Below are 18,311 nucleotides of genomic sequence, written 5' to 3' on the forward strand. Positions count from 1 at the left end.
AACATATAAAATAAATAGTATCGTATATATAAATTACTACACGGGTCGTTATGACAACACTATTAAAAAAATAACGTTTTAGTCAATAATTTTATTTAGAAAACTTATGAAAGAAAACACGCTTTCAAGCAACCTATAGAAAGTGGCAATGTTGGAATAGTGAAAAACCAAAGAGGGAAAGGAAAGTGTAGAACAATTGGTTGTGAACATTTTTGGTTCATCGCCGGGCCCAAACAAGAGGCTCAACGTTAAAGGAACAGGTGTAAATTAGAAATGAAAATACCTGCAAGTGGTGAGTGTAATAACGAGTTCATTGTATTTAAAATTAAATTTTGAAAACTGATATTATTAGAAAGTATGACTATAAAACCAACATAGAAAAAAAAAATCAGAAATGTTGACGAATGATGTATATAAATGATGTACATACTTGAATGTCAGGCAATGAACATAGTAACGCTTATGATTTTAACTTTGACCAGATTCATGCATTACTACGTTAATTGCTTACAACACGACACTCCACATTGAGATTTGTTGATGGGTGACATCCACATTGGTATTACACTGTCCCAATCTCTCAAAACTTTATCTGTTACCAATGAGATAATCTAAAACCCATTTGTTTTCAACACATAACTGTTCCAGCATGTTATTCCAAGATAAGAGATGGAAGCAACCTTATGTTTGATGTAACAGACAATGGAAATCAAAAACAGCAATGAACAGAAGCGACAATTCACCCAGAATTTTTGGTTACCTGTAAATATCAGATGAATGTTGTGGACTTTTTATTAGGCTTCTTCCTCTTATGTCCAAACATTCTTCTTCTCTTCCAAAACTTGGTCCCCAAAAATTCTGTGAGGCTATTCATTAGAGAATAAGATCCCTTAGCTCTGGCATTGCTTGTGTAGCTATCTGCTGCAATGGTGGGAAGGGTGAGATCGGACGGATAAGAAAATCTGGTAGCGGTGGTCAACCTCTTTGAACCGCCGAGATATGGCAGTTTCATCAGATGCCGTTCGATTAGATGACTGAGTGATACCAATTCATATGAATCATATAAAGGGCTGCCACAATCCCATATACCGATTGTTGTTGCTGCTTCATTTTGGCCATGGGTTTCAAATGATTCTTTCATTTTATTTTGTTAAAAGAAATTATGGGATGTATCAGATTGGTTTAAGCAGACCTATATATTTATATCCAAATACAGAGAATCTGTAGAGCCAAGAATTTTTAATTTTCATCTGGCCTTTCCTAGTTTGCTAGGGTATTCAAAATGTTGCAGTGTCAGAAATTTGAACCATTTTGGTTTTTACTTGGCTAGTGTTTGGAAAGTTACAATTTGGGTGTAATTGTTTGTAATTACATAAGGTTAACTTGTTCGGGTAACTATTGTAATTGGTTGGTCTCATCGAATTGGGTGTAATTGAAACACCCAATTTTACTTTCTAATTTTGTAGAGGAGGGTGAGAATCGGAGTAATTACACTCAAATTCAAATTTTAAGAAAATTATTTTTATACAAGTTATAAAATTATATTCGAAGCATGATATGTATGAGTGTTTGGGATGGTTATGACAAAAATTTATTATATTACAAAAATAATTTATGTATTTTATAAAGTTATAACAAAAAATTACTTACATTCTAAACAAATTTTTAAAGTTTACAAAAATAATTTACATATTATAATTTTTATAATATATTTATTTATAAAAATTATGGGCATAACTTATTCATGTGACTATACTATATATTATAAAAATAATTTACTTATCCATAAAAATATTATATTTTTTATCATAATGTATTTATAAAAAACTTTTAAATGTAATGACAAAAAATTATATTATTTATAAGAAGTGTTCGAAAGTTTTGGACAATTTATAAAACATATTTTATAAAGGTTAAATATTATAAATATTATATTATTTTGACTTAATTTATGTATTACGAAAGAGATATAAGCTAGCATAAGTTTTTCTCCAAATTAAGTTTATGTAAGTTTTTATAATTAAAGCTATAAAGTATTTGAATTGTGAACTTAAATATTATAAGGTCAATGCTAATTATATAAATAGAAAAAGTTTTCTTACACCATATTGTGGCGTATGATACCCATTTGAGAAAATGGTGTCGGACACAAGCATCATAGACAACTCACGAACTTTTTAATTTGATACATTCAATGCTTCGAAATTTGGCTGAGAAGACATTTGTTGTGCTAAAAAAAATCCTCATACTAACAACATCACCTTAGTATAGCATAAAAAAGTGGATCGTATTAACATGTTGTATATTTTATAATTTTAATTATAGTTGAAATTGAGATGAATCTATATACTTCGAAGAGTACATGAAAGAAGGAAATCTTAATAATATTAATGATGCATATTTAAATTTAGATAATGGTGAACTTAATTAAGAATTAACAAACGATAATAAAAAAACATATGTTAAATATTAAAGTTGGAATAAATCAACAAATCATAATATATATATATATATATATACACTAAAGTGATATGTTCAAAATAACATTTACTTTTAAGCATACTTAAATATGTACATTTGTCACGATTTTATTTGCTATGGATTTCCATTAATATATTGCAAAAATTTTAAAAGGTTGTAGTTTTCATACTTAATTCAATTGCTTTCATTAGTATAATGAATGCTTCAATTTTGAAACTTGGACCACTAATATATAGTATTTAAAGAGTATATATTATATAATATTTTATATAGTATTTAGAAATCATCTTTCATATTGTTTGTGAAAGTATTAACATTTTTTATAAAAACTTCAAATAAATTTAATATAAAATAATTAATACGTACAACCAATCCGTACATTACACGAAAAAAGAAACTGATATACACTAAAATAATTAGATAAAATTGCATGTAATGTTTATTTTTCTTGCTACTTTTGTTAGTAACTGTATTATCATTTACTTTTTAAACTAACATAATATATATGATGATTTAATTTTAATCTATTTTACTTGTTTAGAAATAATTTTAAAAATATAAATGATGTAATTTTATAAATACAGAGAAATACAATATAATTTTAATAAAATACTTAATAGACCCATTGGTATGTATGAAAAGAGTGGAAACAATAGTCGGTGAGGAAAATGACAGATCCGTTTATTAGAAAATTGGGTTTCCACGTTAAGCAAATGGCAGCATCCCACTCCACGAATTAAAAACAACGGCAATTAGCAATGTTTATCTCAGATTTGAACTTTGGGATCTCAATCTTATTGGTCATTTTGTTCCCATCATACAAAAGAAAAACAAAGTTGAGGCCGAAAAGAAAATATTATCATTACATCTTCCATAACAAAAAATGTCGTATGTGACATTGGATGGAACTCAGCAATGTTGGTTGGATGAATGCTTTGTACTGTGTGTTACTAATGACACACTCTTTCTTTTTGTACAAAACAAATCATTGCAACTTTAAATTTATTAAAATAATGATTACATTCCTTCTACAAACTCATTTGATTCACAAAATGTCAAATTATTTATAATAATAAAATCATTTAAATATAAAATTGCTTTGGATATATTATCACGTTTTTATTTTAGTCACTTAATCATTAAATTTTTAATAGTATTGATATCATGTTTATTTCATTTTAGTCACGCAATTTTTAAGTTGCATTCAGTGAAGTAAAAAAATTGAAGTTAAAAAACATAAACTAAAATAATGCATTAAAATTTGTCAAATTATACTTGCTTATTCCATTCTTGAAAATTTTAAGTTTATTATTTTCAATATTAAAATTTTAAATTTCAAAACATCAAAATCAATTAAATAAATTGTTGAATTTTATATCTCTTGATAATGTCAAATTGACAACTTATGGTTACAATAATATTGAAATTAATTAAGTTAATTAATTAATTCAACCTCCTTCTAAATTCTAAAATTTTATTTTATGTTTCTAGATTATTTTAACTAAATCAACTTTGTCTATAGAACTTGAATTTCTTCTTTCCTTTTTTAGAAAAATTCAAGTTTCATAAACAATTATTAAATATAATCTCGAATTTTTCATGCTAAGCTAAAAGAAAATAACAAATTCTTACAATTAATTACATTAATTGCTTGTTCTTCATTTAGGTAAGAAAGTGATAAAAATTTTCGGATTTGGTTTGGCATAGAAGATAAAATTAATTAATTTAATTAATTGTAAGGATTTTTTTCTTTTAGCTTAGCCCAAAAGATTCAAAATCATATAATCAAAAATTTTGAGTTTCAGAGACAATTATTAAAGGTGGGTTATTTGAGTTGATTTTAATTTGAAAACGTAAAATAAAAATTTAAATTTTAGAAAAAATTAAATTAATTAATTATTTCAATATTATAGTAACAAACTGGCTAACACTATCAAGGGATAAAAATTTTCAATAATTTATTTAATTGATTTTGAGGGGGTAAACAACTAAACAAGTACAATTTGAGCCAACAATCTCTTGGCCTAGTGATAAGAGTATTTGTGTTGTGGCATGAGAGCTTGGGTTCAATCTTTCAATCCCAAGCAATCCCACCCTTAACCCCAATTACAAAAAAAGGGTACAATTTGACAATTTTTTAATGCATTCTTTTAGTTTTTACCGGTTTTTAACTTCAAGCTTTAATATTTTTTTGCTTTGATCAATACTTAAAAAAAAAAAAATTTAAGGTGACCAAAATGAAAGTGTAAACATGATGTGCCATGTACAGTCAACTGTCGTTAAAGATTTAATGCTTAAGCGACTAAAATGAAAGCGCCCTAAAAATTGAGTGACGAAATTGCAAGTAAAATTAGGTTAATTTACCCAAATAATACAAAAAAAGTTCAATTCTGAAATGGGTTGTCAGTGGAATTAATTACAGAAATGGTATATTTCTTGGGTGGAGTCTTTCTTATAGGTACCACCACTTTTTTTTATAATAATTTTTTTGTTTTTTAAAATATTATTTTATTAATAGTGTCTTTCTCATAGGCGGCTCCATTATGTATTATTTTTCTGGGTACAATACATGACTCGTGTGTATGTACGAATGTGGTATTGGATAGGTGGTGCCTATCTGGTAGGTGCCACTAGTGACTCCAACCTTATAGACGGCACCAGTGCTTTATTTTTCGCTATATAAACTCACTTGAAAATTAAATGAGTAGGAGAAATCCAAAAAAATTTAGCAGAACAAAAGTAAAAAGATAGGGAGAAGAAAGAAAGGAAAACAAAAAGAATGATAAGGTATTTTAGTTTATTTCTTTTTAAATAGAATGGAGAGTTTTGTTAGTAATTTTGTTATTTGAAAGTTATTTTGTTAGGTTATTAATTTTGTTAGCTTTTGAATGAAAAATTTTGCATTAAAAGTTTTATATAAGTAACTTTTTTGCTATTCGAAATTGTTTTGAGAATTTTGAATTTTTTTAATAGATCTAGTATTGAAAATGGAGAATCAATTTTTCGTATGCGTTTATTTCGATAGAGAAATTTTGACAACAACCGTAGGATGTATATTTGAATGTTGCCAACAAGTAGCAATGAGATTTAATAGAAATATCTCGTTTGATGATATGAAGGAAAGGACTAGTGCAAAAATTGATAGACGTTGTGGGAGAAGGATCTCGAAAATCACCGAATATTCACTAAAAATACTATTTATTTTTCTACAAGTTTTTAGTTTCGACGGATCCCATAAAATTCACCGAAATGAAACTTGTAGACAATGAAGACGTGGAGACAATAGTCGTTCTTTATGGTGGGACTCGGATAAACCAAAATGCACCGATTTAGTTATTTGTTGAGTTAGCTAGTGTGGAGCCAACTGAAGATCTCACTCTATTAGGTGAAGAACGTGGAGCTCAAGAGTCGTGTATAGTGATTTTGATATCGTATGTTGATAGTCAATTGACTATACGCGGGATCGACATCGATCTTAATGCTACACCCGAGACTGATGTGGTTGGTGATGATGTATACCATAGTAGTGATCCTTCTAATCACGAGGGCGATAGTGATAGCGATCCTGATGTGGATGAGGTCCCAGATGATATTGACGACGAAGGCGTGAATGATGATGAAAACGTTAAACCCGTCTTCAGTCGGGAACCAAATTCGTCGTATTGTGATACACAATAATCTTGGAGCACACATGTCGCCGATAAACCCTGATGCGGTGGACGCATCCGAATTCTTGGAGTACCTTAAAATACTACCTGCTCACCAGCTGGCCGTAGATTCTGATCTTGAGGAGTTGTTCGTGGGCCAGAGATTTGAAACTAAGGAAGAGTGCATATTTTCCATTAAGGAAGTAAGGAAGAGTGCATATTTTCCATTAAGCGGGTGTCTAAACCAACATTATATATTGGGGAGTGTTGGAGGTCAAAGGAAGGCTGCAATTGGCGGATACGAGCTACATTTATCCAGAAGTTGCAAATATGAGAGATACAAAAATTTGTTGGGCCTCACACATGCACTTCAACATGTATGATAGAAGATCATTGAAAAATTGATTCCAAAACTATCTGTACGTGCATCATGCCAATGGTGAAAGACATGCTGACCATTAAAGTTTCAGTACTAATTGCCGAAATGCAGACATGATTCTAGTATCGAGTATCATACCGGAAGGCATGGATAGCAAAACAGATGGTAATGGAGCAATTGTACGGAGATTTCGATGCGTCGTACAATGAGTTACAGTGATGGATAGTCGCTATGCAGGAGTACGTGCCGGGGACTATCATTGAGTTGCAGACACGACCTTATTATGGCCTGGATGATCAAATACAATCAGGACATGACTATACGGTATATATACACAGATCCTGATTCTTGCGATTGCTCAAGACAAGAACAAGAACGTGCTCCCGATAGTGTTTGCCATCGTAGATAAGGTGAACATAGAGTCGTGGGAATTCTTCTTTACAAACTTGTGGAGGTTTGTTATTAGTAACGATAATATTTGCATCATATCCGATAGAAGGAATGGATTAATTGCCGCTATTAGGCATTCCGGTGTGTCATGGAGATCCATTTACTGCATCCGGCACATTGCGACTAACTTCCACTGAGATTATAAGAATGCAGACTAGCGGAGACAAATTGTAAGAATGGGTAAAGAATAACCTTATCCTTTCAATATATAATCTAATGTTTTAGGGCGAGACTGTAGCTTATATTTTCTTAATACATACATAGTGCACGAGCTAGAGCCACACATTTTTCGGCAAAGGATGACTCGACTTGAGAGTGACATGGAGGGTTACATAAACATATCTTTCCGATAATGGTTGGGGTACCATAGAACCGTGGCAATAGGCTCAAAATTTCAACGAGGGCTTTCGCTATGGTCATATGACCATTAATTTGACGGAGGGGGTTAACTCATTGTTGTTAAAAACACAACATCTTCCGATTTTATCTTTCTTATCAATTACATTCTACAGGTTGTCTACCTTGATGCCAAGAATGGGGCAGTACTAAGTCAACCAGATGGAGACGGGACACATGTTTGTCGAATATGTTAGGAATGCAATGGTTGCAAACCGGTGGATGGTGAGGTCGATGAATGTAGAAGTATATTCACGATGTAATGAAACGTTTCGAGTTACAGAGACCATCGGTCATCGACCTGGTATACCACCTAGGTCCTATTGAGTTGATCTCTGAAACAGACGGTGTGATTACAGGAGGTTCCAAACACTTATTTATCCCATCCACATGTCGTGGCAGCTTGTGCTAAAGTCTTGCTCAATGTTGAAAAATTTATCGATGAAGTGTACACCATTGAGCGCCCATTGCATGTATGGGAAAACGAGTTCCTTGTGCTTCTTGACCTATCTACATGGGAGGTGCCTCCAACGACTTTTAAGCTTGTCCCAGACAAAGGGTTGCGTAGGAATCTGAAAGGTCGTCCGCAATCATCCACAATGAATAACGAAATGGACATTAGGAAGAAATTCAATGGGAAACTGTGTGGCATATGCAGATTAGTCGGTCATAATCGGAGTAAATACCCGCTCTGAAACTACTATATTGGACATTGTTGTGATCAGGTAGGAATTGAGATATTGTTCAAACCCTATTAATTACATTCACTACATGTAGAGAGGATTGAATCTAAAATTTGTCTAAAATTTGTTGTAATTAATCTAATTTGAATTACAAAATTTATTGTTCAAACCATATATTTACATAAATAATACAAATTGATAATTGAAATGGCGAAAAAGTCATTACATAAATACAAAGTTGACTATTTAAATTGAAAAAAGAACCCCAAAAATTAATAACTGAAGTGGCAAAAAAGTCATTACATAAATATAAAGTTGTTTAAATTACAAAACCCCCTAAAATTGATGGTTTGATGGTGTGGTCCTAGGGGTATATTTTTGTGGAGCTCGACGTTCACGTTGCGGGTGATTGCGACGATCAACGTTCTCTTCACCCGCATGTAGGAGTGTGCAAAACATAGATGAAAAATCATATGTCTCAAACGCCATCGATGAAGTTGAGCCGGAAGTAATGGAGTACGGCGGTGGATACGGGCCTAGAGAAGTGGAGTACGATGGTACATACGGGCCGAGAGAAGTGGAGTACGACAGTGGATACGGGCTAGCAGGAGTGGAGTATTGTGGTGGATACGAGCCGGGATGACTGGAGTACTGAGGTGGTAGTGGGCTGAATATTAAACTCTGAATGATATCCGTAGCCTGACGAGCCCGGGAAATAGTCATCACCTCCCAAATCTGGATAATAAGAATTATCCCCAAAGTGTAGCTCCGGCTCTGCCTCTGGCTCGAGTGCATGATGTAGATCTGGAAGGAGTTGCCCAAGTAGTGTCATATACGAGGGGACTACCATCGACTACCTACCAAACAAAAATGGTTTCCCTATCTCAGAGTACTATTGTATGTACTCTAACGAGGGTTGCAGATCCAAAGCACAATTCATCTGAGGTACCCTCCCCAACCGGTTGTTCCACATTGTAATATATTCTTCATGCACTTCCGCTCAATCATTTCGATATTTCCCTCTCTTGTTATTCCCATGGATCTCCCCCAATTGTACTAGCAGTGTCGGGATATACTATATGCAACCGAACTGTCGGAGCACTCGATTACCATGATACCACTCCATTGTCTGAAAATTGATAACGGGTGCGTTAATGTACCATAGGTTTGAGTGGACATTGGCAGATGAGGGAATAACCATCATAATTTCTAGAACATAATACGATATCCAAATGAACTGCACAATTAATAACATGGTTATATTAACGTGGGTCGAGTGAGATAAAATAATAAAATTAAGTTGATATTGGAAAAACTTACCCCCTCTCCAACATGATTCTCGATCATCAGACGGTATATCAGAACCGTGTATGACCTCCCGATACTCAGATTAGTGCTCCATCTACGAAAAAAATTATTAGAATAATATAATCTGAAAAAAAAGTCAACTAATTGTTATAATGAGTAAAAATTCATCACCTATTAACGAATGGAAATACATATGATTTGTGACTAATGGATGTCAAGAATGGCATCCGGTAAAGTGTCCACGACTACAACAATATGAGGCATCCGCCTATGTCACCACAGAAGGATCTGTCGTCCTACAAAGTTCGTGATACAACATGGCTAATACTGCGGACCCCAACTATACGAACGAGTGTTATGCAAATTAGATAATAGGGGTAACTACATCAAGTGGACCCTATTGTTGTTTGCATTCGGCATGAGTACCCCCTATAAGGTGCATAATATAAGCTCGAACGACATGCATCACCTCTCATTCATTGGCAGTACTTGAAAAATGCTTGAAATTGACTTCTAGCCATGAAAACTTCAAACCCGTAATTTTCCCTCACTGGGCGAGCGTCCAAGTAAGTCATAGCAAAAGGCAGTTTGCCTAGAGATCGAACTTACACCCGTGACCGCATTTCCATCGATGGAGAGCCTGAGCTGCAGTGCAACATCCTTTAGAGTGACGGTGCACTCCCCGCACAACAAATGAAATGTGTGGGGTTTCCAGACGCCGTCACTCGACTAAAGAGGGAATCAAGTCGTATCGCAGATCAAAGGTCCGGATCAATGCTGCTGATCCGAAACTGGTTAACTCTAAGTATGACATTAGGCATTCATCTGGCAGAAATCCTACACTATTAATACGACCCCTCAATGCGCGGTACGAGCCCTAACATTATTAAATTAGCAAAATAGTTAATACAACATAATTTAATTCTGCAAATAACATGAGTATCAAATAAAAATTTCATTATCATCTCATTAATAGTACTTGATATGTGATTATCATTATTAATCAAAGAACCCATTTGTTGCAAATCTGCAATTTAAAAAATGAATTTATTTAATTTGTTGCAAAAAATACAATAAATAATTTCGAATTTCAGAAATAGAAAATACGGTAAATATCTCATAATTTCCCATAATTTACCTACAATAAAAAAATTGCTTTAGTTTACAATAATATAATTAAAATAAATATAAACCATCTAAACATAAAAATATACTGAATTAAAAAAATAAAATAGAAACATACCGATTAGTTTCTTTCAAACAACCTATAAAATTATATAACAACAAATTTAATCAACATTTTAATAAATCAATAAAAGCATCAAATAAATAAAAATCAAATAAAATTACATTATATAAAAATCACATTAAAAAATCACAAAACACTAAACTAAACACTAACAATTTATATAACCTAATCATCAATTACTAACAAAATAACTATAAAATTACCTTTTTATTTAAATTGCTTTACTAAAAATCACAAAACACTAAACTAAACACTAACAATTTATATAACCTAATCATAAATTACTAACAAAATAATTATAAAATTACTTTTTAAAAATTACATTACTTAAAAATCACAAAACCTAAACTAAACACTAACAATTTATAATCTAGTCCCATAAATTACTAACAAAATAAATAACTACAACATTTAAAAAAAAAGAAATTACATTACTAAAAATAACAAAACACAAAACACTAACAATTTATAACCTAATCATAAACTACTAACAAAATAACTATAAAATTATTATTTTTAAATTACATTACTAAAACTCACAAAACACAACAATTTATAATAAATTACTAACAAAATATTTAACAAAATAATTTTACATTAATAAAAATCACTAAATACTAAACTAAACACAATAATTTATAACATAATCCTAAATTACTAACAAATTAATTTTAAAATAATTATAAAACCCAAAAAATTACATTAATAAAAATATTAAACTAAAACCATAAATACTAAACATAAACAATTTATAAATAATAATTAATAACAAAAAAATTCACAGCATCTTAATTAAACTCTTTAAATTAAAAACAAAATTAAAATTATTTACTAAAATAATACATTACCTTTTTTTTTCTTTCTTTCTTCTTCTTCTTCTTTTTTTTCTTCTCCTTTCTCTCTTTTCTTCCCCACACACCGGTGCTTCATCTTGGGGGACCATGCTTATAAGGTCCCCCATTTCAAAAGAAAATTTCCCTTTTGAAAGGACTAAACATTGCCTTGGCAGTGTGTTCTGCGCAGGGGGCAAGGGAAGGCTGGGATGCTGGGCATTCAGCGTACAAGGGTGAGGGGACTAGTCACACCAATGCTGCCTACCTGGCAGGCGCGGCACCAGTGCCGCCTATCTGACAAGCCTGATTGGTGCTGCCAATCCAGGTGGCGTTACACGCGCGGGTATTTTTAACCCGTATTTCAACCCGTTGACTGTATTTTGACCCGATATATATAAAAATATTTTTTTAAAATAAAATAATATTTTTTAAAGTAAAAAAGATTATAAAAAAAGGTGGTGGCGCTTATGAGAAAGGCTCCACCCAAAAAACATACTAGTTTGGTAAATAAATTTTGCTCATAGCCTATTTTAGTATTTAATATTTTTATATTATTTGGGTAAATTAACCGTAAAATTGCTTAGTATATATTAACACGTTTTATTTTAGTCATTTGAAGCATTAAATTTTTAATAGTATTGATATCATGTTCATTTTAGTCACGCAATTTCTAAGTTGCATTCATTGAGGTAAAAAAATTAAAGTGAAAACAAAAACATAAACTAAAATAATGCATTAAAATTTGTCAAATTATACTTGTTTATTCCATTCTTGAAAATTTTAAGTTTGTTTTTTTTCAATATTAAAATTTTAAATTTCAAAATATCAAAATCAATTAATTAAATTTTTAAATTTTATATCCCTTGATAATGTCAAATTGACAACTTATGGTTACAATAATATTGAAATTAATTAAGTTAATTAATTAATTCAACATCCTTCTAAATTTTAAAATTTTATTTTATGTTTCTAGATTATTTTTAACTAAATCAACTTTGTCTATAGAACTTGAATTTCTTGTTTTTTGTAGAAAAATATTCAAGTTTCATAAACAAATATTAAATATGATCTCAAATTTTTCATGCTAAGCTAAAAGCAAATAACAAATTCTTACAATTAATTACATTAATTGCTTGTTCTTCATTTATGTAAGGAAGTGATAAAAATTTTCGTATTTGGTTTGGCATAGAAGATAAAATTAATTAATTTAATTAATTGTATGAATTTTTTCTTTTAGCTTAGCCCAATAGATTCAATATTATATAATCAAAATAATTTTGAGTTTAGTAGACAATTATTAAAGATAGTTATTTGAGTTGATTTTAATTTGAAAGCGTAAAATAAAAATTTAAATTTTAGAAAGAAATTAAATTAATTAATTAATTAATTTCAATATTATAGTTAAAAATTGGCTAACAAGGGATAAAAATTTTCAATAATTTATTTAATTGATTTTGAGGTGGTAAACAACTAAACAAGTACAATTTGAGCCAACAATCTCTTAGCCTAGTGATTAGAGTATTTGTGTTATGGCATGAGAGCTTGGGTTCAATCTTTCAATCCCAAGCAACCCCACCCTTAACCCCAATTACAAAAAAAAGGGTACAATTTGACATTTTTTTAATGCATTCTTTTAGTTTTTATCTTTTTTTCACTTCAAGCTTTAATATTTTTTTGCTCTGATCAATACTTAAAGAAAAAGGAATTTTTTTTGGATGACCAAAATGAAAGTGTAAATATGATGTGCCATGTACAGTTAACTGTCGTTAAAGATTTAATGCTTAAGTGACTAAAATGAAATCACCCTAAAAATTGAGTGACAAAATTACAAAAATTTATTTTAAATAACCAAAAAGTTGAATGACTAACTAGAATAGTTTACCCAATTGCTAAACATATTATTTAATAGATTATTCTATTATCTTAGGTTGATTTTATTAGAATGTAAATTTTATTATTTAATTGAAGAAATATAAAAGCAAAAAATTATTAAATTGTTATTATTGTAGAATAGTATTGTTTGGAAAATATGTGTAAGTATCATAGGCATGTGAAAAACTTTGGAAAGATTTTATGAATGCTATGTTATTATTAAATTGCTTAAAGCTGTTTTCTTTTATACCAGTTGTTTGTATAGGTTTATAAAATAACTAAAACAAATTATTAAAAATATGTAAAATATAAAAATTTATTGATTAATATGAGCCGATAGTTGAAATCAAATTGATCGATCGATTCAGTTAAGTTAATTTCAATTTAAACGATTTTATTGATTAAACTGGTTGAAGGATTAGTTTATTTAATTATGTTGATCAGTTATCGTTCATTAAATTTCAAAATTGAATTCATTGACTTAATATTTAAATATTATTATATTCATAAGTCGGTTAAATATATTTATTTTAAATAAGTTGATTAAGCAACTCAATCAACTTCAGAGTTAAGTTGATTTATACCATAAATTAGAAAGAAAAAAATAAACTAAATTCATGGAATTGACAATTTGTGTACCCGTACGAATGGATTAATAATGAGTAATATAAGGTAGATGAGTAGGAAGAATTGTAGTGTAGTGGAGAGGTCCAAATTTTCAAAAAGCAGTCTTCCCACTCCACTTTAGAGAAAGTTACTAAGGCCCCGTTCTCCTCTACTTTTCAAACGGACTTTTGTAATAAAAATTCCTTTTCTCTTAACAGCGAAGAAGAATGGCCATCGTTTCAGAACTATTTTCACCATCTAAAAAGTACTTTTTGGCTGATGAAGAAGTTAAAAATTTCAACTTTTCTTTAGCCAAAAGTCTGTTTGGCTGATAATTTCCCATTTTAACCTATCTTCTCCCCCAAAAAAGTTTCTTTTCTTTGGTTCTTTGGAGCTCTATACCCATTTTTTCACATTTTCACTTTCAAAGTTCTTTGTTCAGGTTCTTTGTTCCTCTTCCGCCGGTGAGTTTTTTTTCTTCTTCTTCTCTTTAATTATTTCCTCAGGTTCTGATTGTTTGATTTTTACAGGAATTTTACAGAAATTAATTGACTGATTACTTTGAAAATTAATCAGGGAAAATTCTGGATTACTGCTTTGCTTTACTGCTTCTTTTGCTTTACTGCTTGTGCCTTACTACTTTACTTCGTTTGCTTTACTGCTTTCGATTAGAATCAGGGAAAATTCTGGCTTACTGCTTTCGATTAGAATTTTCAGGGAAAATTCTGGATTACTGCTTTGCTTTACTGTCTTACTGCTTTAACTATTAGTTGTGCCTCTGCTGCTTTTTTAGTTGATGAAAACAAAAGAAATATAGACTAAATATTTGAATATTTAATAGATTAAATACTGATTGCTTTATTGATTGCTAAATCCCCAGGAGTGTGTATCAATTTGGTTGCCGATACATATTACGCTCTATTCACTTCTATGTGATAGATTGAATATTTGAGGGAGAGAATAATACTAAATTTAACTATAGACTTTAAGTACATATTGAGAGGAGACTGCTATAAACATGCATTAGGGGTTGATTAGAAAACTAGAGCAATTTTAAGTCACAGAGAGAATTCAATTAATAATATGAAGAGAGTCATGGAACTGCTAAACTGTTAGGATTGTCTCCAGACCACTGAACCACCAAGCAATTCTTATTGAACTTATACCTGAAAAGACATTAATAGAACTAGCAAAATAGGATGCAATAGAACCAGCAACAACATGTGCAGGAGCTAGCTTTCCAAGCTTTTCCTCCAAACCTGGAGCTGTAGCCTGTAATAGAATTAAAGTTCAACAATACCATTATTCATTGATTAACATCGAAAATAAAACCTTTACATAAGCAAAATCAATGAAAAAGATTCAGAGATTGATAAATAAACTACAAAAAATCAAATAGCATGCAAAACAAACCTCCACTGCAACTTTAGACCAAGCTCTTTTCTTTATATCCATCAAGTTCATCCCTGCACCATCAATTGTATCAAAACAAGCATAGGCCCCTAAGAATAGACATGCCATGAAAGAGCTAACAAGAGAGATCTTCTCAGTGTTCTCATAAGTTTCTTGTTGTGTCTCAAATATCTTCCGAATTGGATAAGTGTTAGGTAACTTAAGAAAAAAAATAACAGAATGGGAAATTCCAAATTGGGTGAGACAGAGAGGCAACTTTCTTCAAAGTAAGTTTGAATGGCAGTTATACTTTCCTCCTTATCTTCAATGATCAAATCCCATTATGTGTACAATCATTATAACACTACCAACTCAGAACCATCTAACTTTCAACATTCTGTATTAATGCTTTTTTAGGCCCCATTAAACACATGCTCTTTACCTCTATGCTCAGCTTTGCCTAAAACCACCCAAATGGCGGTCACCACCATATTCTGAATCATTTTTGTCTCACATTTAAATGCAAATCCACAACAGTTTCCATAAGTTAAGCTTATTCATCTCCAATCACCACTGCCATGACAAGGTGCAACAGGTGTTGCTTGCACTACTCCACGAAAATAGTGAATCTCATCATGAATTTTCTTGGGATTGCAATCATTGTTTACTCCCTTTGGCACCAAAAAAAGTGGAATATTGGTGTTTGACACTGTACAATTGTCATAGCAAGTCAGATTAACAAATAGATAACATCCATTTTCTGAGTTCCTCTTTAAATGTCTGTATCTTTATAGAATTGTAAATCATTTAAATTTTCCTTCTTTTCTTGGCAGTTTGACTTACGTTATGGGGCAAAGAGGTCACTAGCTGATCGTCCTAGACTTACTCTGGCCTTGAAATCATGTGATATCAGTTCTACTAGACCTCATTTACTCATTGTTGGTGGGAAGTATGTAGCTGATCTTTCCTTCCTTTATTATTTATTATTTGCTTTTTTTGTTCTCTGCTAATCTTGTATTTGAATGTTTGAAGTGATGCATTTGCTCGACTATATTATAGAAGGATGTTGCCACCATTGACCTCTTGCCAGAAAAGAATGTTACCACCTACTAGTGTTAATTATTTTTGCCCAATGCATCTCTCTGACCGTGTTAGTTTTGAAATTCTTTGTTAGTTCTTACTCTTGTTGACTTCTTTCTTAGAAATATCTCTGGTAAATTTTATGATTTCTTCTCATCAGGACCAAGTTTTATTTTGTATAGTGTGGACTTATGAATAGATAGTCCTGAATGATGTAACTATTCAATTAGCAAATGATAATAATTCTCTGCTTGTTTTCCTTTTCTATTCATTATTGGTAAGTGAGTGAGCTTCTCATCTTCATTAGGTCACTATTGACTAGTTTGCTCTTACTGGAATCTTTTACTTTATTACTCTGCACATTGAAAAAAAAGTTTTGTTGGATGTTTAAAGTTAAAAGTGTGGATAGGAGTCAGTTGTGAACTGCTGATTGTTATCAATTGACATCCCCATTAGTAACACTGCTTTAATACATTTTAAAATAAAATTATACAAATGTGTTAAAAACATTAATTAAAAATTAAAAATAATTCCGGAATAATACAATTATGTCAATATCTAATTACAAATATTTAATTATTATATTTAAATATTTAAATATAGTTTATAATTCTAATTAAATTTAATAAATAATTAATATTAATTACTTAGAAATATTTAAAATTAATATTATATATTAAAATATTAACAATAAGTTATAATAAATTATTTTTTATATTTTTGCTAAAATATCATAATATTAACTAATTTGAACATTATTTAAATACATATTTGTTACTTTATAAACTCATGTCTAAAATGGACATTTTATTTCTCAAAAGCACTTTTTGACAGCAATAACAAACACTCAAATTTTTTAAAAGCACTTCTCAAAAGCACTTCTTAAAAGCACTTTTCTACAGCACTTTTCAAAAGTAATGAAGAACTGGCCCTAAGCCAGGTTGACTTCCTCTTTACCACTTTTATCTTCCCTACACGCATGAGTTAGGAATTCTTCGCTTTTTTATTTATTTTTAAATAATGTAAATGATGCTACTGAGGTGTTTTTTTATTTCAAAGGAGAGTACCAAATTTCTTGAGTCTTGTATAGGGGACAAAAAAATTAGATGGATCATAATTGAAATTTGACCATTATATTAGTAATGCAAAAAAATCAAAAATAGTTATGAAATGTGTCATAAAAGAAAATGTCATATAAAAGGGATAAATCTTAAAATTATACATGAATTTTGATTTATTGTGTAATTGTATACATAAACTTTAATTTGGTGCAATTATAACGTGAAACTCTAATTGTGATTCAAATGTATACTTTGAATTTTAATTTTGATTTAATCATACACATTTAAAGAAATAAATACATCAATTTATTTTTATATTGGATAAATATAATTATTTATGTATGTAGTATATAAATATAAAATGATGTTATATCAATAATTGTGTTAATAATTTACAAGAATGGGATCAAATCAAAATTTCATGTATAAAATTACACAAAAGCAAAGTCCATGTATAGAATTGCATGTTAAACCATAGTTGATATATAATTTAGGTATTTATCTATCTTTTTAAATATTGTAATCAGGATGAAAAGAAAAATCTAAATTAATTATCTTATCATTAATTGAATTTAAATCAAAGTGTCTAAATAATAAGTATGGCCTTCTTAATTCATTTCTGATTCTTTTATAAACACTTACTTAAGAACGTATATAACTTAACAATAGTTTTAATTTTTATTTTTGAGTAAATATAATTAGAGAATTTATTTATTTAAATTTATTGTTATTTTAAATCCTTCAAAAAATTATTATATAGTTATATTATCCAATGAATAAAATTGAGTATAAGAGTTATTATAAATATTTAAAGCAATCTTTTAAAAATTAAATGCAAGATTTAAACAAAAAATGTATTATCTACCTTTATTAT

General features: G+C 30.1%; 2 protein-coding genes across 8 annotated transcripts; one reads left to right on the forward strand and one right to left on the reverse strand.

Annotated features, from left to right (window-relative positions):
* The first annotated feature begins 13,992 nt into the window (after positions 1 to 13,992).
* On the forward strand, positions 13,993 to 16,643 carry LOC105791544 (protein ALTERED SEED GERMINATION 2-like). Of its 7 annotated transcripts, none has more exons than XR_001133024.2 (3): positions 14,000 to 14,368; positions 16,130 to 16,245; positions 16,329 to 16,643. XR_001133024.2 is itself a non-coding variant. In XM_012619645.2 (3 exons), exons 1-3 carry the CDS (start codon positions 15,817 to 15,819, stop codon positions 16,468 to 16,470), a joined length of 333 nt encoding a protein of 110 aa, XP_012475099.1. In that variant the 5' UTR covers positions 15,646 to 15,816; the 3' UTR covers positions 16,471 to 16,643. The 7 variants fall into 7 exon arrangements, 1 of the variants encoding a protein (XP_012475099.1); XR_008198387.1 differs by lacking the exon at positions 14,000 to 14,368 and adding an exon at positions 15,578 to 15,882; XM_012619645.2 differs by lacking the exon at positions 14,000 to 14,368 and adding an exon at positions 15,646 to 15,891.
* LOC105791545 (xylulose kinase 2) lies at positions 14,730 to 15,571 on the reverse strand. Its single transcript, XM_012619647.2, has 2 exons — positions 15,318 to 15,571; positions 14,730 to 15,176 (listed from the first exon to the last, which is right to left on the reverse strand). Exons 1-2 carry the CDS (start codon positions 15,423 to 15,425, stop codon positions 15,009 to 15,011), a joined length of 276 nt encoding a protein of 91 aa, XP_012475101.1. The 5' UTR covers positions 15,426 to 15,571; the 3' UTR covers positions 14,730 to 15,008.
* Positions 16,644 to 18,311: the final 1,668 nt, after the last annotated feature.

This window comes from Gossypium raimondii, chromosome 8, assembly GCF_025698545.1.
Source record: "Gossypium raimondii isolate GPD5lz chromosome 8, ASM2569854v1, whole genome shotgun sequence".
In the NCBI taxonomy this organism is placed as follows: domain Eukaryota; kingdom Viridiplantae; phylum Streptophyta; class Magnoliopsida; order Malvales; family Malvaceae; genus Gossypium; species Gossypium raimondii.